General features: G+C 40.2%; 1 protein-coding gene across 1 annotated transcript; it reads right to left on the bottom strand.

Moving 5' to 3' along the window:
* Positions 1 to 4,264: 4,264 nt before the first annotated feature.
* On the bottom strand, positions 4,265 to 7,748 carry LOC140927608 (uncharacterized). Its single transcript, XM_073377289.1, has 3 exons — positions 6,746 to 7,748; positions 5,527 to 6,508; positions 4,265 to 5,193 (listed from the first exon to the last, which is right to left on the bottom strand). Exons 1-3 carry the CDS (start codon positions 7,733 to 7,735, stop codon positions 4,265 to 4,267), a joined length of 2,901 nt encoding a protein of 966 aa, XP_073233390.1. The 5' UTR covers positions 7,736 to 7,748.
* Positions 7,749 to 21,868: the final 14,120 nt, after the last annotated feature.

Genomic DNA, 21,868 nt, shown 5'->3' with positions numbered 1-21,868 from the left:
TTATTAATCCTCTCATAAATTTTTATCTCTACTATTCCCGCGGTTTTCTAATTTTTGTAGAGTTGCTTAGTAACCCTAACATTCTGCCGACTCTATGTTATTTGACTAAACTGGCGTTTATGACACAACTAGAATAGATAAGCGAGGAATCCTTCACAAAACGAATTTGTAAGAAATAGTGAAAAATGTTGTGCAGAAAATAAGTGAGCGATCTTAATTTATAAACTTTTACACAAAGTTCCTGTATTCAGTTAGTTATGATATAACTTGTTCGGCCCACACTGTTTTAGCAACTGGACCTGGCTAATAATGACCGTAATAACCGTGTAATTAGTGGTATAGTTGCTAAAAGCGTTTTAACTGTCACAAAAATGTTTTAAAAGCTAAAACATACAAAAACATTTTACTAGACGTATTGTTTCGGAAACTAGAGCACGGCGGAAGCTTTTTCCTTTACTAATTATCTCGGTTTCGTGGGTAAAAAATAACAACTTTCAGCTGCAGCGTAAGCTTAAACCAGGCTGTTATAATTAATCTGTTAAATAACAAAAGCAGAAAGATCGCACAAAAAGAATTTAAAAAAGAAAATACAAATTATTCAAATTTTTTTCTTGAAAGTTTTTCTTTCTTATAAAATCAAATAAGGGCAATGAATATGTGACCTTTAGATATATGAAAATGCCTGGTACTTAAAAGAAAAAAAACTTATCTCATACTCAGAGGCACCTGCTAAAATGGTTTAATTAATGAAGCTAGAGGAAAATTTGTAAATTTTTGCAAACCTTACGTCAGAGCTTTTGCTCACCAAGAAACAAAAGACCAAGGTTATATTTGCGAGATCAAGCGTTTTAGCTTCTTTCAAAAAACGGGAGAAAACTTCAGTTTCTGTCTTGTCCCATCGGTAGGGTATAGTCAAACATGTTTTGTAATTTGTTCGGTTAAAATAAACACGTTTTTCATTCTCGATGCGTTAATAAGTTTCAGCAAATTTTTAATGTGGCCAAGAACCTGGAAATTTGACGCAAAAACAATAAAAATGGGATCCTTTTTGGGCCCTTGGTTAGTTCTTTAATAAGAATTCCTGTTGCATTTGAAATATATTATAAGGATCTCTAGCCATTTTAAACAACTACCCTTTGGCTTTTAAACTGTGCGTTGAAATTGTCCTAGTTTGCATCTACTAATTGAGAGTTGGACTTAATGAAAAGTTCCGCTGTTTGAATCAGCAGTCAAATGTCAAACAACATTGCTCACACAATGCAAACGGTGCAGAATCTTTCACAAAGTTATGCATGTTACCGAGTTCAGATAACTTTAAAATTTGTTGTTATAAAAGGACTGAATTTTCCATTAAACTGAAATAATATCAGTGTTATGCTTTCGCATTGGCACGAGAAGGAAATAATTCTAATAATACGACACTTTATCCGTGCCTTTTTTCCCGAGGAAGATATTTAATTAGACTAAAAAAGTGTTGATACCAGGTTACTAACCTTCTACAAAGCGCGATTATAGCATTGCTTGCAGGAGGAACTTTCTCGACAATAAACCAAATCTAGCTTGAACAATGTTTTATTAAACACCTGCAGCCAACGCCCAAAATGAACTCAAATGACGCTGACTGCTATTCAGAATAAATAAGAAAAAGTAATGTTCTTTAATGGTGACGGAGCCAGTGAGGCTACAACATTTAAAGTTATTAATCGAAAGTTAATATAAGGTATTTATTCCTAACTGCTAATGTTATTGGGCCAAACTTGCCATGGGTCCCTTTATAAGTGATCATGGAGATTGCTAAGTCCCCATTGAATTTAAAGCAAGTCGGTTTCTATTTAACAATGATTCCACGACGGCACGTTGGATATGAGATGATAGATAGCCAACGGGGCGCGTAGCGCCGAGTTGGCTATAATCATCTCATATCCAACAAGCGCGAGTGGAAAATTGTTTTATTAAAAAACGCCCACAAAATCTCGTTGAATCTCCCCGACTATAACAAACCGGAAAAGACAAGGGACTTCCGCTATTCACATGTCACACGTCTATCAAAACTGTCAACGCGCGAACGGACTCACCTAGACTGCATGAATGAAAAATCAAAACATTGTAGCAATGAACATTAGTTTTTTAAAAACCCATCGGGATTCTAGGATTTTACGCAGCAGAACAGCTAAAAAAACCTAGCAGATAATGTGAAGGAAAAGAATTTTTAAGTGACAGCCGTCGAAATTACTGTGAATTTGGATTTTCGGTGCAGTTATAAAGGCAAGAATAACGGAGAAAAACTATTACCTCGGTCGCTTGTTATGATGTTGTTTGAAGCCACAAGCTGGTTTTGCTGAACGAGAAAAGAAGCTATACTGCTGCCTCGATTGCTCTAGTGAATGGCTGCATAGCCTGTATTTGTAGCTGGTTGCTTGTGATTTATATTCTTGATGTCGGATAAACAAGCCTATCGACGAGTGACTCGATCGGCGAATGGCTTCGCGATCATGAAGAAACAACACTTGTCTTCTTTCGTAGCTGGTCAAAGTACTTAAGAGCGACTTTCTGTAAATACCACAGATAGGTGTGCAAGATGGAAAAATCGAAATCTCCCAAACTTTGTCACATTAAAGCCCTTATGAAACTGTTTTAGAAAATACAAGATTCAGTTTCTTGTGATTGATATTTTCCAAAATAATAATTTTTTTGAATTTTCACCTCCGAGAGGCCCTCAAACCACCGAAAAATGCGCTTCGCATCCTCGCATGATGAATAGAAACGGAAACAAATACCATGACTATTGCGATATAAGATGATTTTATGACCCCTCCTTTGTATGAAAACGTTGTTGTAATTTCAAAAGATTCCAGTCTGAATTTTTAATTAATTTTCAAAATCACCCTCTAAAACAGTTTTATCGCGACTATCAATTTTGCCAGTTTTCAACGGCAAAAAACCCTTCCTGGTACATGGCTTTCGTTCTGCAAATGCTATTCCAGAGAAAGAGCAATCCTTCTTCTTTCAATTTATGAAATGAAATTTTGGGGCAATTCAAACGGCAAGTTTGGAGAACTGAAAACATTAACGGTACTTGCGTGAAATTTACAACTTTTGAACTTGCGGTTGTAATGACGAATACAAGCGTAAAGTTGGACAGCAGTTTAAATTTTTCGCGAATTTGATCCTTTTCCACCAGTTCAAAAACTAAACAAACGATTATTGACTTCATAGTGGCAATTATCCGAAAGGAACAGCATTTTTATTGTGCGAAATTGAGCTGTGAACCTCTTGACAACACTTCCCGTACGTGCGTATTTGTTTACTTTGAAGCTTGAAGACTTGTGCCAGTCATTATCCCAATATTCTATGAATAACAAGTATGAATCAAAATGTTCGCATTTCGTCTGAAAGAAATCGTAAAAACAATGATGGAAGAATAAGACAAACATTTACTCACCTCGAATATATATATTTTTGAAAAAAGACCAAAGTCCCGCAGCTAAACTAGATTGCGTGACATTCTCTTTGACTAGAACAAGTAAGAAGGGGTGGGGGTTGGGGTAGGGTCCAAGGCAGACAAAACTTTCCCCAGTACTTCTGATTGAGAATGCATTCTGAGCCATCATCGCTAAGAAAAAGCTGTGTAGGCGTTCCAATAATAATAATAATAATAATAATAATAATAATAATAATAATAATAATAATAAACTTGGGAGCAGGAGCTGATCTCTTGTTGGGAATTTAAAAAAATCCCCAAATCCCAACCCCTCCCCCACCCAGTAGTTACTTATTGCCTGGCACAAAAGAGTCCACTTTCGAATTTATCGCGGCCGCTGAATAGAAGCACTGAAGACTCATTTCTACAGGGTTAGCCTCGGCCTAAAGTAAAATATTCACAAATACCAGCTAGAAGGTGCCGGAATTTCAGTATAAAACAATAGACACAGTTGTATACAAGTCTTCTTCTGACTGGAATTTGTGAATATATTTAACCTTTGATCGAGGCTAACCCTGTACAAATGAATGAACGCCTGGGAAGAAATAAGTGATGGAATAAGGATCTGAAGGAATTTTCCGGCACGGGATCCTGGCAGGCACAATTTTGAGCATCATACTATAACTGGGGCATCAGGCATAATGTTCGATACTGCAGTAGGAATATACAAAGTTGATAAAAGTCGTAGGCCTGATTTCCCGCCACTTATCAGTTTTTTTCTTTCAAACATAAAATTAAAGAATGTTGAGGCTGGAATGTTAATTTGATTAGTCGGTACAGACCCTAACTGTTATGACAACTGCATGCCACGAGAAGTTCCCCAAGTAGAGACAAGTAAGGAGCTTTGCGTCGTCCTTTGATGTTCATCACCTCGATATCAAAATGTTCGCAAATGGAACGCAGCATGGAAACACTTAGGTGTCGCAGTTTACCTGCCTTGTGCATGTCACATAAGTTGAAATTGTCGAAAACAATTGGGTGCCTTATTCCGACCTCCTCTAACACAACTGTGCGAACATTTTCGTGCGCCATTTCCTCTTCAGCGGCCATAACATCCTCGTCTTGATCAGGTTCTGGATCTGCTGAATGAGAATGCCGGAGTTTAGAGGCTCGTCTTGAAAAGTATGACTGAATTTGCTGTTCGGTCAAAAATTCACTTACAGTGAACAGCTTTTCCCCTTCCTGGTTTCGCGCGTAACGCATGTCACGTGCAACATCCACAGGGTCAAGTTTCACTCCTGTTGCTTGCCCGACGTTAAATTTCCCGTCTAAGTACCGTCGCTGGGAAACACTAAACCGTGTTGCCTTTCTAGCGGATCTTAAAGCCCACCCTTGCGGAAGAACCTCAGTTGTTACCGGGCATTGACTTGACTCAGCTTTCACGGATGGCTGGTTGCTCGCCTCACAGAGTAGTTTATCATGGTATAATACTTTGGCCTTGTCCATAAGACTTTCTCTGACCGGTAGAAACTCACATTGCCCATACAGCAAGTGATTTTCCAAAGCATAGTGACGCTGATACATCTTAACGCAACCCTCGTGAGGACAAGAAAACATAGCGCTCAGGTCTCGGTCTTCTTCCTTCTCATCTGGATGTTGTTCACCAGTCTCTTGAAAACTGGGTTTTGGCTTATCGACCGCCTGAGATACTTCTGAGAAGTCCCCTGAGGAAAACTGGCACTCAAAGCTGGGCGGCTGTGAGTAATCTGGAACTAAAAAACCAAAATGAAAATGTAATACAATTACACAAGTTTCAGCTCCGCAAATGGACAGTGTTTTTTTTATTCTTGTTGTTGTTGTTGTTTAGGGGTATTTCGCGCAAAGGATAAGTAATAGGTGGTAAACTAGAGTGTGGAGCACGAGTATAACTTCAATAAGAAAAAGAGTTTTTTTATCCCAGTGTTTTTTCTTGTCACTGTTTTTTATTCTTCTTCTTATAAAAAATTTCATGCCGGGCGTGAAGGCAGCATAGAACCTTGTACTCCACATTTAAGGTTAAATATGTTGAATAAATGAAAAAACTTTTCCCCATTTGTTTTGCATACCTGGTACCTTCTTTCCCTCGCCAACATTGTACGCTTTCCAAACAGTGATAGTTTTCTCAGAATACAAAAAGTTGTTTAATGAGTTAACGCCAGACCACTTCAGTGAAAGTTGAGCATCCCTTTCGGTACTGTAGGCATCAGCAATAACCGCTCTAACATTTGGTATTCCACCATTTGAAAGCATGGCATTCAAGAAGTCATTAGCATTCAACACATCATGACCTTCGTTGATGTATCTCCTTACATGGGCTTTGACAGTAGCCGCCTTTCTGTCGCAAGGACCTTTCCCTCCCTGGGGATCGCTGAAGTCAACCCTTCGTACTGCGATACCAGTTTTAGATTCCATTTGAGCACAGCTTGCCAGCATTTCAGCAGAATGGTAGCAACCGGCGTTGTCTTGCCGTAGAAAAGCAGTTGTCAATTCGGGATGCTCATGTTTCAGGGTCCGTAAAGTATGTTCAATTATTCGCACAACAGTGTAGCTGTCCTGCTTGCAGTTCTCCAAAACATGCACAAATGCCTGGTGTTGAAAACATTGCTCGATCTTGCGCGCAACCACACTTATGTGCCACGAAATTCCCCGCTTACCAAACCAATCAGATTGCGACTCTCGGTATTTTTGTGGGAGGAATTTCATGGCCCAATCCTGAGTTACGTGAACAGACCTTTCATCAAGGGTATTTAGAATGGATGTTCTTGCCTCGTCCTGTCTGTAACTTCGAAGCTGATGTGCTTTCCACCCTTTGATGCTGTCTACCGCTTGTCGGCAAGAATACGTCAAATCGTCCAATTCCTCTGGACTCACTTCGCAGTCCACAAAACAATTTTCGACTTTTTCTAGAACGTCCTTCAGGGTCTCACATTGCATACAGCGTTTGTCATGTGAATGATTGCACGTGCTTTTAAATGGACTCTCCTTACTATCACTCAAAGCATACGTACTGCAGTGATCCGCAATGGTTGCAGATTCAGCAACATGAGCCTGAAAAAATGGCAAAAATATTTTGAGACAATGCACTATAACTTGATAATAAGTAATTGATTCGAAAAAGAGTGTCATTAGAAAGCGTAAAAGCAGAAGCGAGTGCATTAATATCAGGCTCTTGTTTGATCTTGTGAACAGCCACTTCAAAAAACTGCTGACTGTCGCCCATGCTCTAGCGCTTTCACAATATGGCAAGCCTTTTCAAATCACATACTTTGATTACAACTGATATACCTTATATTCAGCCTTCAAGTAATGCTTTGCTTCCTTAAGAGATTTTTGATAATGGCTCACCAGGTCCCTTCTAAGACCGTACTCTCCTAAACGGTCCAAAATTCGGTGCAAATCATCAAATCCTTTCGCTCCCTCTGCCGCAATGTAATCGAGTCCTTGCAAGGATTTCCTAATCGTTGCGCTACAACAAGACAAAATGCGAAGCATGTTCGATGGACTAAATGGCTTGAAATTTGTTTCATAGCAGTACTGCATGTATTGCTTAACAATACGCTGTGGTATCATATTACGTATCACATTGGGTGTCTCCAAAACTTTACCAGTCGAAAGATGTAAGTACCGCTGGCCAAAAGGGAGGTCTTGAATGATGTGGGGGCTTGTAATGAATGATATGAAATGGTCCAGTTGATTGGTGTCCACACGCATTCTTGGGCTTTTTTGCAGGGGTAGTGGAACACCTCGGCCGTACTCTATTTTGTGCTTCCTGGCTATGGCAAATTTGAATTCAGTGATGCTGGGTATGTAGGCCTGGATTTTCTCTAAGGAAGTAAGGTCCGCCATGACTGATAATATTTGACGGCGCGTCGCCCAGCTTGATGCGTTGTTGTAGGTTTCAGCAAAGGCCTCCAAATATTTCCTATCTGACTGAGACTCCTCTGCTATCCCCAAAGCTTTCTCCACAGACTTAGATTCCTTTAGCGCCTCCCATAACGGACCAGCATCACCAGGTGAAATCACATTCAGAGTTGCTACAATTGATTCTTTAGCTTTTGATACGCGACTTCTTCTAGTGCGCAAACTAGTGTCTTGCCATTTTTTCTTGTACACGCCGACAGTACTTCCAACGTTGCAGGCACTTAAAAATTCATTTAACTTTGTTCTCTGTGCTCCTACTGTACGTTGGTCCTCGGCACCGGAAGACTCACTACTGTTGCCTGTATCTTCTGGAAGATAAAGACTTGTGTCCTCCTCAATAAAGAGTTGGCCCATTGATTGAGACAGTTGGTCGGCCTCCTAATGAAAAGACACCTTATTACTTAGCCAATGCAAAGAGGGAAATTAAAAGTCCCTAATCCAGTTAAAGGTCTCTATGATTACATATTTTTAGAAGCGTTCTATTCCAAAAACAATGAAATTTAATCAATACACTCATGTTTAAATGCTCCATCAGTTGACAAGTGTTGAATCACATTCGTACCCAGTCTTCCGATCGTTTATAAATTTGGCCAATTGTAACGTCATACATATTACTCGACTCCTCCTTACCTGAAATCTCGTAAGTTTCTAGTGAGTCCTCTAACACGTTCTTCCGGAGAGAAGTCCACACATTGATAAAACTTTTGTTAAATTTAAAAGTTGTTTTTTCGTGCCGCTAGTTTGAGGCTACAAATGTTTTTTTGCTTTTTTCTTGCTTTGTTTTGTTTTTGCCTTTTTTCTGAGCTTCCCGGTCTCTTCAGTTCCGCACCCGAGATTTGAAAAGCAACTATAATATACCGACTGTTAGCCTAGATATATCGTTCTTTTAACCGCACAACTTGACCCTGGTATAATTTAACTTACAACGTCAAGTCGCGGCTCTCCTGGACTTGAGGAAGTGGATTCTGGCTCTTCGCAATCCTTGTCTCCACGTGTTTCATCTTGGGATTTAGGCGCTGTTAATGTTACCTCATCGTCTTCCCTTTGAATGCTTAGTCTTGTTCGACATTGTTTGCATATGGCTAACATTGGAATAAACAGATTAACTGTCTGTCATTATTTAGCCGTAACCAGTATGGATAATCTAAGTCTAGAATTGCCTACTCCAAATTTCTCCTCGACAATTAATTAAAAAAAAAATCAAGAAAGAATTTTGTGAGAAAAGAAATAAAAGAAATCATTCAATTGCACTAGCGGCATGCATCAGCAGTATTAAAACATTTATTAGAACACGATGAAAAGGTGATTCTTCTTTAAAATTGTTGGACAGGTTATTACAGCCTAAACGTCGCGTGGATCATAGCAGTAGTACTTACGAGAACCCACGGGTAATAGAATTTGCGTCTGGATATACAGGTTTCTCGACTGAGCCATTTTTATCCCTCGATCTCCTTTCTGGTTCTTTTCATGCTGTTTCCACTTGTCTAGACAAGAACAGTCCTTCTTGTTGTTACGCCATCTTATTCCCCAAAGGTCCCGGTGGCGAGGACATATCGTTGTGCTCAAATGCACCTCATCCATTTCAAAGCAACCTTGCAAAAGATGTTCATATGTTTACTTAACCGCTTGGCTAGGGCCAGGTAAAGCTTAGTTAGGCGTAGAGTTAGTCCTAGATCCCTAGGATTTGTCGCAACAGCATAGCGGGCAATGATGCGGAGTACAATTGTACTGTTGGATGCTTTGGCGTGTGTTTCTGACATCATACGAGCACATCATTATTTTGCTCCCCAGTGCAAATTGGTCACCTTGGTGATGTCAGGAGCCCATGACACTATGTTCGGTTGTCCGCCACCGGTCCAAACCCCTGGGAGACCCTAGGGGAGGCAGGAAATTTGTCCCACCTAGGCTCTTCGTAAGCGACATCTCAACCAACCTCGTCCCCAGGGCTGTTAGGTTGACCTCTAAACTAGTTTTGCAGTTTTTTGTACAATCAAAACGTTATTGTATAACGCCGGTGTAAAAGTGAGATGCTTTCGGTTCTTTTCCACGGGAAAGAGTGTGCCAGTACTTATACGTAAAGGACTTTACGCTCATCACGTCATCTCTAGTTACAGGGAATTGTTGCGATGAACAATTGTTCGAAAGCACCCAGTATTCTATGGTGCTTTCTATGCGGGGAGGCTCCACCCGAAAGGGGTACCCTTTTCAAACGCTTTAGGGGGTAGGGGTCTCACAAGTTCAAGATGAAAGTAGTGAAAGGCTAAGGAAATCTGTCATTAAGTTTAATTTAGTTTTATTTAGTATTTCCTTGAGAGGTGCAGCGCAGAGGTACATTTTTATCAAAATTGGCGTATCAAAATGTAAGGATTAGACGTCGGGCCTCCTCGTACAACACTTTGATGAGTACCCCCTCCCCCCCCCCCCCCAGCAGTTTTCGACTTTGCGCGATATTTTGGCGGCACAAATCTGACACAATACAGCAGAAGAAAACACTGACCTGCTCTGGCCAAGAGTAACCTTGCTTCATCCAAGGTAGAGTCCTTTACATTTGTGAGCTTCAGATGGCCTTGAATATCCTTACCACATTCTCCAATTACAGCGCACTGAACATTTGCAGGATTGGAAACACTTGGACCACACGCTCCCCCCATCGAGTTTTGAATAACTACAGGTAGCCATTAACTATTCACTTACACGAATGGAAATATAAAACATCAAGCGAAACGACAAGCGAAGATCCGTTAAGACTTCATTGTATAATGTTCTCACGTTCGCGGTGGAAAATGAAATTTTCGTACACTGAGCCACGATGGCGCGCCATCGCTTCCTGACGTAATGCACGTGCCAAGGTACGTTGGCAATTTTAATACTACTTCAGTCAAACATATATCTTTCAAACACGAAGAAAATCTTTCTTATTGGTTTTATTAGCTGTATTAGTTTGTGTTAATTATGAAGCGGTTATAAGTTTGTAGATTGAATACGAATTAGAACAGAGATCGGGTATCTACATTCCTCGATGATAAAGTAAACAAAAATGTCTCGACGCGTTTGGAATATATTTCTAAAAAGAAGGAAGCTCCTTTTCGGCGTAAACTGAAGGAAAGACAGTAAACAATAAAAAGTAACCAGTCTTCTTTTAATAGCTAAGGGAAAAGGCCGCATTATTAGTAAAATTGCAACTGCGGTCCAACTTTACTCTTGTATTCGTCATTACAACCGTAAGTTCAAAAGTTGTAAATTTCACGCAAGTACCGTTAATGTTTTCAGTTCTAAAAACTTGCCGTTTGAATTGCCCCAAAATTTTATTGCATAAATTGAAAGAAGAAGGATTGCTCTTTCTCTGGAATAGCATTTGCAGAACGAAAGTCATGTACCAGGAAGAGTTTTTTGCCGTTGAAAACTGGCAAAATTGATAGTCGCGATAAAACTGTTTTAGAGGGTGATTTTGAAAAATAATTAAAAATTCAGACTGAGATCGTTTGAAATTACAACAACGTTTTCGTACAAAGGAAGGGTCATAAAATCATCTTATATCGCAATAGTCATGGCATTTGTTTCTGTTTCTATTCACAAAGCAAGGATGCGAAGCGCATTTTTCGGTGGTTTGAGGGCCTCTCGGATGTGAAAATTCCAAAAAATATTATTTTTGAAAATATCAATCACAAGAAACTGAATCTTGTATTTTCTAAAATAGTTTCATAAGGGCTTTAATGTGACAAAGTTTGGGAGATTTCGATTTTTCCATCTTGCACACCTATCCGTGGTATTTACAGAAAGTCGCTCTTAATAGTTCTATGTGTTTTCATGTGTTTTTCGACAAAATTTCAAACAAGCTCTTGTGGCTTTTTTGTTTGTTTTTTTGTTTGATTGTTTTTTAAAATAGACAATGGAAATTAATTTCTTGTCTTGAAAGTTTTTCTTTTTTTATAAATTCAAATGACTGCAATGAATGTGCGAATTCAAGATATAATGCAAAAGACATATTACTGAAAAGAAAAAAATAAAATTCGACCAATTCTCAGAGCCACCTACTAAAACAGTTTAATTGATAAAGCTATTATAAAATTTGCAAATTTTTGAATTTGTAAATTTTCGCAAACCTTAATTTAGACTCTTGCTCCGCAAGAAAAAAAAAAGACTAAAGACTAAATACCTCGTATTTTAGTGGATACAGTACCTAGGACCGACAAGGCGAAGTTCAGTTCAAGATGTGTTAGTTTTGTTTTGTTATATTTTGACTTTGAGGCTATTTAAGTTCAATAAAAAGGTTTTTAAAAGAAACAGAGGAATTTTGTAGGGGAAAATAAACCAGGACAAGTTAATACACATATTTTTATATATATTTAACATTCAACTTCACTAAGTAGAGTACAAATAACGCGCAAAACGAGTACAAATACAGGGCTTATTCTAGAGCGCGGTCTTGCGGGATTTCCGCAATTTGGAAAAAAATGCCGCACAAAATTAATATTTTACGTTGCTGCGTCAAATGGGCCATACACAAAAAAAAAATAGACCAAAGGAAAAGTACAATTTTTTTTAAAAATAAAGTATTCGAAAACATCACTGACAACAATTTTGATTTGACGGCCGCTCTATAAACTTGGTTTGAAATTTTATAGCCTCTTACTGTCTCAGTTGCCTTTACCCTTCTTCGTTTGAGCCATTATTTCACCAGACAAACATCCGGGATTCTGCAGTAATTTGAGCCCAGTCTTTTTCAGTTGCCGAGAATGTTCCAAAATGACTGCGAAGCATCCTAAACGCCTTATATCTTTTTATAAAAGCGCTCTTTTAGAATTCCGCTCAATACATAAAACACTTCAGTCTACCAAGTTTACCTCTCTGCAGTACCAGCTCGTGAAGTTGTGTCTCTGCGCTAAATTCTTGGATAGAAAATTGTCGGAAAAGTCTAACTATGAGACTCCCGAAGGTGTCCTCTAAAAAGCACAAGTTCCAAGCAAGATATGTTATTATGCTTATTATGGTTTTATACTCTACGTTATAATGTTCTTTGTAACAGCAAACTGAAGGTGAAAAAAATAAAAACGTACAAACAGTTTTGGTATTAAATTTGGTTGACATTTCAAAAGATTTCCTTATTTTATTTCCATGTTATTGCGAATCAGTGAAACATGGTTTGATTCAGAACCCTTTTGTTACTTTTGAATAAAATTTTTGTTCGCAGTCTGCGTGCCACACGTGCGCGTGAACACCTTAAATTATCCACAACTTAACCCCCCATCCCTATCCCAGCTAGCACTTCATCTATCCCCAGGGCTCATTCAACTGATTGCATAATGTGTGACACAAAAACACAATGTGCCAAGTGTCAAATCTATTCGGTGAGAGCAAAATTGAAGCTGACTTCTGACCAGGCCAGAGACTTAGTTAAAAATTGTTTTGAAGGCAGGCCTCTATGTGTCCCTTTCTAAACGGATCGTCTACATCAGGGATCTTGAATAAATCGACTATGTCAGCAAAGTTTACATGTGATGATTTATGTGGAGAAAGCGAGAGTTATTGAGAGAAAGCTATTTGATGATATTTCGCCCATGTTAAGTCTGGAAACATTGTGCCTGGTTGGTAGTGGATAGTTTTATCAGTGCCGCGAACGTGGTTAATTGTGTGATTTCCTGAAGTTGTTGACAGACAGATTTCAGGTATGTCGTGGCACTCGTGTTATAAGAATATTGTGTACAAGCATGAAAACGCTTTGCGAGTTTTTAGTTGAAGTGATTTTGTCTTAGACAACCGATTGTGGGGTCAAGAAAGGTGAGTTCTAGGTCTGTTTTAGTCGGGCATCTCGCTATGAGCCTCATAGTTTGAGAGACTGAAAGGTCATTATTTCTGTGTTTTGAAATGTTGCTCATTTCATTACAAGTCTGTCGCTTTTGCCAAGAGCAACTTTTCGTGTGTTGCCAGCGATAAATTTGTCCGTTTTATGCCCTAAATAGCGACTTTCAACGGCTTTTTATTCACTTCAAGGGTCAAATTGTTAAAAGGCGCTTAAAATTTCTGTAGGTACCTTTTTATAAATCCAGACAGATATATAATCATGATTTAAATAAAAAGTCAGAAAAATAAGAAAATTAACATGAAACACTTGAAATGTGATTCTACCGCCCACATCAAAGCTAGCAATATAATATCTCTCCGTCTCAAGCCCGAGATCAGTGTTTCACCTGTTTGGCCAAAAGGAGACGAAATGCGGTAACATATTGGACGACGGCAGACTTTACCAATCGTGAGACTTTTTCCTTCAGAAGGCTTAATGATGCCTTCCGGAAAACTTTGCTGCAGGCGGCCAAAAAGAAATCTAGAAAATTAACCGACCAAGAAAAACACCTTCAACCGCGCGCGCTGATTTCAAATGTCATAGTGTTTTATGACAAGGAGAGAATTATGGGAAATGATAGCTAGGGGAGAGGAAGGGTGGGTGGGGAGGGGAAGATGTAAACAGCATAATAAACACATTTTTTTTATCTACTGCAGCTTCTTAGGGAATTTTTGTACTGAAAATATTATTTAAAATAAAAGAATAGTGAAGTCAGGCTGAACAAGCCTCAAATAAGACTGTTGCTGAAAATTCCTGGAGGTACCTTTTTGCAAATCCAGACAGACGTATGAATGTATGTATGTTCTTTAAAGTTGAATAAATGTAATTCCTTGAAGTTGAAAAAAAAATGCAGTTGCATTGTTGAATATAAATATTTTTCCTGAACACAAGTATGTCCACTTGTTGAATTTTGCATCAAATGGCCAACCATAAGAGGGTTGTCGCTTACGAGAGCATCGTAAAGTCATTAATAAGTCATTAAGAAAAAAATAGAAATATATAAATGTTTAATGAGTGTATTAATATCTGATATAGACACGGCTAAACTTTACGTCGAATTTTTTAGACCAAAATAACGCCAAGATCTTTGTCAAGGAACCATTTGCAGCTTTTTCTGCTTCATTAAAGTGTTGTGTTACGAAAAATTGTATTGCGTGACTAGCGTGACTTTCTAGAAGCTTCGCGAGAGTTCATCATTTGTTTATTTTAGGATCTTGTGTAAGCGTTTCTAAAGCGGTATATTTTGTAATCTTTCCATAATAAGACTATTTGGAATGTTCTAGAACTTTATTGTAAAAGTATATAAGTAGGCGAGTCCGAGTTAAGTTTTAACTAGTTTTCACAAGCAAAGAGAGTTTGACGTTGGTCGTGTTTAGTCAAGTGTGACGAAAGCAGTGTTTATTCAAGTTGGCGGAGGCCGTGTAAGTTTATCAAGTTAATTGAAGTTGGCGGAGGCCGTGTAAGTTTAACGAGTTACGTGCTGTTGTGGAGTTTTACTCAGTGGAAACTACGTTCATTCTTGGAATAAATCTTCTTGTTGCTGTTTCGACAACCCTGCGTTCAGTTTGGTTTGCAAGCTACCCGTCCTCTAAAAGATTACCCGCGTAACATTGGGGGCCTGTCCGGGAGAGGAAGTCAATTGTTTGCCGACTACAGTAACCAGGAAAGGACAGTTCAAGAAGAAGGAGTTACAGCGAAAGTAAGAAGAACTGCTACGAGGAAGTATATCAAGTGTGTTTGCTGTGTACTACTGCTGTGGGAATGGAAAAGCTTTTGCAGATAGGCAAAGAATTCGGATTGGAGGGAGAAAAGCTGCTTGAGTTTGTAGAAAAACAACAAAAGTTAGAAGAGGAAAAAGAAGAAAAACGTCGAAAACTTGAGGAAGAAAGAAGGAGAGAGGGGGAAGAGAAAGAAGAAAAACGTAGACAGTTAGAAGAAGAAAGAGAAGAAAAACGTAGACAATTAGAAGAAGAAAAGGAAGAGAGACGTCGAATACTTGAGGAAGACAGAAGAAAAGAAGAAGAAGAGAAAGAGGAAAGGCGTAGAAGAGAAGACGAAGGAAGAGAAGCTAGGTGGCAAGAACGCGATCTTTGAAAATTAGAACTGGAAGCGGAACTGTTAAGGCAAAAAGAAGCTATTGAAGCTGCTAAGAGAGAGCATGAACTAGAGCTTGCTCGTCTAGGACAAGGCCGTAACGATACCGAACGTGCTGAAGTGAGAGAGGATAGGGCCAAGGCACCCAAGCTTCCCTCATTTGTTGATGGCAAGGACGACTTGGATGCTTACCTACAACGATTTGAGAGGTTCGCAACTACAGCTAAATGGGAAAAGACAGGATGGGCCTCTAAACTTAGTGCTCTTTTGTCTGGGCGTGCTCTAGAGGTTTATTCACGATTATCTGAGGAGGCAGCCCAAGATTATGATCGAGTAAAGTTAGCTTTGATGAAGAGATATGACCTTACAGAGGACGGCTATCGTGGTAAATTTAGAGCATCAAAGCCGGAAGTTGACGAGAGTCCTGAACAGTTTATAGTGCGACTGGGTAGATACTTGTTGCGTTGGTTAGAGCTGTCGAACACTGAGCGTTCTTTTGAAGGCCTAAAAGATTTAATTGTAAAAGAACAATTTATTGACTCATGTCCAAAAGAGTTAACTATTCACCTTCGTGAAAGAGCCCCGGAAACGCTTTTTCAGATAGCAAAGATTGCCGATCAGTACTTGGAAGCACACGGGAAGCATCTGTTCAGCTCTGCGAGCAAGGAGCTACAAGTACAGCCCAAGGTGGATGAATCAAAGAATCAGCAGAGTGATTCAACGACAGTAGTGTGTTTCAAGTGTAACGCCCGTGGCCACAAGGCTGTTAACTGCCCATCTCTGGTTAAGAAATGTTTCTTATGTGGCAAGCAAGGTCATGAAGCGAGGAACTGTCGATCAGGTAAACAGAAGTCAGGAGGACAAAGTAGGGATGGTCTCCCTGTCCAGCGTGGGCAAGTGAGTGCCGGTTGTTTAGTTCAGCTACCCGAGATTAAACCCACAGAAGAAGAAGTTAGAGCCTGTATTAAGGATGATAAACTGTTGTTAGCCAGTGGTAAGAAGATCCCAATAGTAAGCAATGCCTGCCTTGAACCTCTGTCTGGCGATCGGTTGAAAATGCCTTTTGTAAAAGGAAGAGTGGAAGAGAAGACTGTGGATGTCTTGAGAGACACTGGTTGTAGTGGAATAGTAGTTAGGGACTGTACAATAATTATCAGGAGGGGGAAGGGGCTAAAACCAGAGGGGGGGCCTTAAGTTAAGATAATGGAAAGGAGGGGGACTCTACATTAGATTTCTCAAGTAAGTTGAGGGGTGGTCTTAATTAAATTTCACAAATTCGATAATGAATAAATAAACATTTTCCAAATACACAGATGCCACTCCTTTGACTATCCATAATGTCTAAATATTGCATCAACATAAACACATGCTTTAACTTATTTAGAATGTCAACATATGATAGATTGAAACAATCGTTCATGCACAGAAGTCACAAACCACGTTGTGAGCTTTGCCAATAAAACATTTGGCATTTAAGAGGTCCCGCAGACATGCCAGGTCTGTTCTTGATTTAAACAGCGAGAGGGTTTCTAGGTCTACAGTTTCTAGCTGAGGAATGCCACATGCTTCTGTTTCATAGTTGTCATCAATGGGTTCACCTCCCAAAGACCGAAAAATTATACAGGTTCGGGTCCTACGGCTTTCTGAGGCAGCAATCCTCTTCTTCTCCCTTTTTTTCTTCTGTTCCTTCTTTTTTCTTGATTTGGATGCTTTAGATTTGGCACCAATAGGAAATTTCGCTTTATATTTAGCCATCACCCTATCCAGGTCTTCTACAAGTTGCAGAACGTTTAAACCGACTTGAGACTTTATTGAATGACGTTGTTCAGCATTAAAATTGTGCAAACAGCTGAGGCCAGTCTTCAGTTTGCCATTGTCTGTAAAAAGACTGTTGTCGTGTTTTTCTAACTTGGTTACGACAGCATTAAGCTTGTCCTGGATATCATTTGCCTCTTTTTTGCAACGTCTGATGATGCTGTCATCATGGGGAGTTGGCTTTTAATCCTCTCGAAAAAACCTTCCTGCACAAGCAGGGTTGTCGGATAAAAGATATTCGTATCTGTTCTCAAGTTTTTCAATATCTAAAGTAACTTTATATTGCCTGTCTCTTTCTGCGATAAACGCCTGCTTCATCAATGCTGCATTGGCTCCAGCAGTGGAATGCGTTGCAGTACGGTGAATAAAGGTACGGGTTAGAGAGGGGGGCACATCATAATTTTGAGAGAACGTGAGGGGGGGGGGGGGGTCAGAGCTAATCTTGATGCTGCTGGAGGGGGGACCTACCTAATTTTTCCTTTGGTGAAGCTCATTTTAGGACCCCCCCCCTTCCTGATAATTATTGCACAGTCTCTTAAGAAGAGTCTTGTGTCTGAGGACCAGTTTACCGGTGATTTTAACGTCATGCTGCTTATTGACAACACCGCGAGGAAGGTACCTATTGCAAGAATTACTGTGGATACACCTTATCTCAAGGGGCAAGTGGAAGCGCAGTGTCTCCCAGATGCCATTTACGACCTGATAATAGGTAACGTTCCTGGAACTCGACCTGCAGATGAGCCAGACCCAACTTGGCAAGAAGCATGTGCTGTAACCACGAGAAGTCAAGCTAAGAAAGACGGTGAAGTTACCCCTTTATATGTACCAAGCTACCAAGAGAGCCCCATTGTAGATAAACAGAAACTTAAACAGATGCAGAGTGAAGCTGAGAGTGTACAGAAGTACTGGAACCGAGGTGATGTACTAGTGAAGGGTCAAGCTGAGATTTCTTTTGAGGTAAAGAGTGGGATATTGTACCGCATCTACAAACGCCCTTTTGTGAATGGTGGTAAGCCTGTGAAGCAAGTGATGGTTGCTGTGCAGTTAAGACCCCGAATAATGGAAGTGGCTCATGGATCTATAATGGGAGGTAATTTAGGTATTAAGAAGACGACTGACAAGATTCAGAGTGCATTTTATTGGCCAGGTATTCAAAGTGATGTAGCCCGTTTCTGCAAATCATGTGATGTCTGTCAGAAGACCGTAAACAAGGGATCGGTTCCAAAGGTGCCACTACAGAAGATGCCTTTGATTGATAAACCATTTAAAAGAGTAGCCATTGACCTTGTCGGACCTATCAGTCCACCAAGTGAAGAAGGACACGGGTACATCCTGACACTTGTTGATTTTGCGACTCGCTATCCTGAAGCCGTTCCTTTGAAGACTATTGACACTGAAACCGTTGCAGAGGCGTTAGTAAATATCTTCAGTCGATTGGGAGTTCCTGAAGAGATTTTAAGTGACCTTGGTACACAGTTCGTCTCTGATTGCATAAAGGAAGTAACACGATTGCTGAGTATCAAGCAGATCACAACCACGCCCTACTATCCTGTGTGTAATGGTTTAACTGAGAAGTTCAACGGAACAATGAAGCTTATGTTAAAGAGATTGTGTAGTGAACAACCAAGACAGTGGCATCGCTTTATCAACCCTTTGTTGTTTGCTTATCGTGAGGTTCCCCAAGAGTCTACTGGTTTTTCACCGTTTGAGCTGCTGTATGGAAGAGCCGTTAGAGGTCCGATGACTATCCTTAAGGAGCTTTGGACGAAAGAAGTAGAGGAACCGGAAGTTAAAAACAGCTACCAGTATGTTTTTGAGCTGCGTGAGAAGTTGCAAGAAACCCTTAAACTAACCCTCAGTCAGTTACAGAAGGCTCAAGATAAAGCAAAGCACTATTTTGATCGCAAGACCAGAGTCAGAAAATTTCAGCCTGGTGAGAAAGTTCTTGTGCTACTACCAACTGATCACAATAAGTTGCTGATGCAGTGGAAGGGCCCTTTTGAAGTGAGTTCAGTAGTAGGCCTTAACGACTACAGAGTTAAAGTGAAGGGAAAGGAGAAAGTTTACCACGCGAATCTCCTCAAGAAGTATTTTGAAAGAGATGAAGCTACCACGGAAGAAGTAGTAGCGGTGGTAAAAGCAGATGATCATTTTAAGGAAGATATGCACTGTGAAATTGAAGAATGCGAAGTAAAGGATGCGGAGGATGATGGTAATGTTGATTTCCTAGAGATCGGTGGCTATGATGCTAAGGAATCTGTTGCAGATGTTACCACCGGGTGAAATCTTACTGACGAACAGCGTTCTGAGTTTATGGACCTAGCCAATCAGTTTTCAAGTCTATTTACCGAGGCATCAGGTACTACAGACCTCGCCCAGTATCACATCAAACTTACCTCAGATGAGCCTGTTCAGTCAGGTCCATATCCAGTTCCTTACAGCATGAGGGAGTCGTTGAAGAAAGATATCGCCGACATGATTAAAATAGGAGTTATTAGGGAGTCTGATTCACCCTATGCGTCGCCTGTTGTTGTAGTGAAGAAGAAAGACAATACCAATCGAGTCTGCGTTGACTATCGGAAGCTTAATAAGCTGACTGTTATTGACCCTGCACCTATGCCGACCGCGGAACACCTGTTCCAGAAGCTGAGTGGTGATAAGTTTTTCACAAAGGTCGATCTTAGCAAAGGCTACTGGCAAATCACTTTTCCCGAGGAGGATATTCCGAAGACTGCGTTGATAACACCCGACGGTTCCTACGAGTTCGTAAAGATGCCGTTTGGAATGATTAACTCTGCAGCAACCCTGAAGCGAGCTATGAAGAAATTAATTGACGATTTAGACAACGTCGATTTTACTGGGATGATATATTGGTTCATACACGCACCTGGGAAGAGCATATTAAAGCTCTCCGAGAGCTGTTTGCACGTTTATTGAGAGCTGGGATGACTATTAGACCAACTAAGTGTATTTTTGGAGCGACTTGCGTTGATTTCTTGGGTCATCGCCTAGAAGAAGGAGTGCTTGGTCTACACGAGGAGAATGTCGAGAAGATTAAAAATGCGCCAAGGCCAGGTACAAAGAAGCAAGTTCGTTCGTTTGTTGGTTTGGCCGGATATTACAGAGACTTTATCCCTAACTTTGCAGCTATTGCAGCTCTCCTATCGGACCTGACACGCAAGGGTCAACCAACTAGAGTTGAGTGGGGTCAAGCACAAGAACAGGCATATCAGACCATCACATTTCATTTGACGAATGAGCCAATTGTTCGTCTTCCAGACCCAGTGAAAACGTACTACTTGCAAACGGATGCGTCAAATACTGGAATTGGTGCCGTATTAAAGCAGAAGCATGATGAGAAGCTGTTCCCCGTTTGCTACGCAAGCAAGAAATTGTCAAGTGCAGAAAGGAACTATTCTACGATTGAGAAAGAGTGCCTAGCAGTAGTCTGGGGTATCAAGAGATTTCATCTTTATTTGTACGGAGTTCCCTTTGTTCTGCAGACCTATCATGAACCCCTAAAGTATATGAACAGTGCTAAGTTTGCGAACAGACGTCTTATGCGTCGGGCTATGTTTTTGCAAAGTTATACATTCAGAGTTGAAGCCATTAAAGGCTCAGAGAACGTTGGAGCAGATTACTTGAGTAGAGCTGAAGAATAAGTTTATTGACATTGAACCGCACCGTATTTATCATTTTTTCTTATTTAGGAGAAATTTGGGAAATTGCCTCTGAAAGGGGGTTATGTTACGAAAAATTGTATTGCGTGACTAGCGTGACTTTCTAGAAGCCGCGCGAGAGTTCATAATTTGTTTATTTTAGGATCTTGTGTAAGCGTTTCTAAAGCGGTATATTTTGTAATCTTTCTATAATTAGACTATCTGGAATGTTCTAGAACTTTATTGTAAAAGTATATAAGTAGGCGAGTCCGAGTTAAGTTTTAACTAGTTTTCACAAGCGAAGAGAGTTTGACGTTGGTCGTGTTTAGTCAAGTGTGACGAAAGCAGTGTTCATTCAAGTTGGCGGAGGCCGTGTAAGTTTATCAAGTTAATTGAAGTTGGCGGAGGCCGTGTAAGTTTAACGAGTTACGTGCTGTTGTGGAGTTTTACTCAGTGGAAACTACGTTCATTCTTGGAATAAATCTTCTTGTTGCTGTTTCGACAACCCTACGTTCAGTTTGGTTTGCAAGCTACCCGTCCTCTAAAAGATTACCCGCGTAACATGTTGATTTATACTTGATCGAAGCTCTTCTTGCCACCACTCTTGTAAGCGACCAGCTCTTAAGTTACGACACCTTTGTGAAACCCCGTTTGAACTGTGACTTAAATTGTAATGAACAGCTCTCGTAAGCAGCGACCGCTCCAGTAACCGACTGCGACCACTTTTGGGGTTACTCAACTGGACTTTTCCTCAGTTGTTGTTAAGCTCTCGTAAGCGACCACTTAGAGTCTTCATACAAATCAGCACTTATACACAGGGTGAAATAAGGTGTGCAATTCGGAAATGTTGCGGAAACCTGATGGTTCAAAATTCCGTTGCGTTTCCGCAGGACGGTTTCGACGGGAAACGTGCAAGATGAAAACGGAGGCCTTGTTTCGTGTTTCTGCAGCGCTTCCGTTGACTTAAAAGTGTCAGCTCGTTTCCATTGCGTTTCCGCAAGCGGTTTTGTTACTGAAATTTGCTGGTTTTCATGATCAATCCCAGGTTTCTCATATAATAACTGTACTGATTACGCT

Source organism: Porites lutea, chromosome 1, assembly GCF_958299795.1.
Source record: "Porites lutea chromosome 1, jaPorLute2.1, whole genome shotgun sequence".
Taxonomy (NCBI): Eukaryota; Metazoa; Cnidaria; class Anthozoa; order Scleractinia; family Poritidae; genus Porites; species Porites lutea.
Note: the sequence above shows the minus strand (reverse complement) of the source record. Positions and strands in the feature narration are given on the sequence as shown.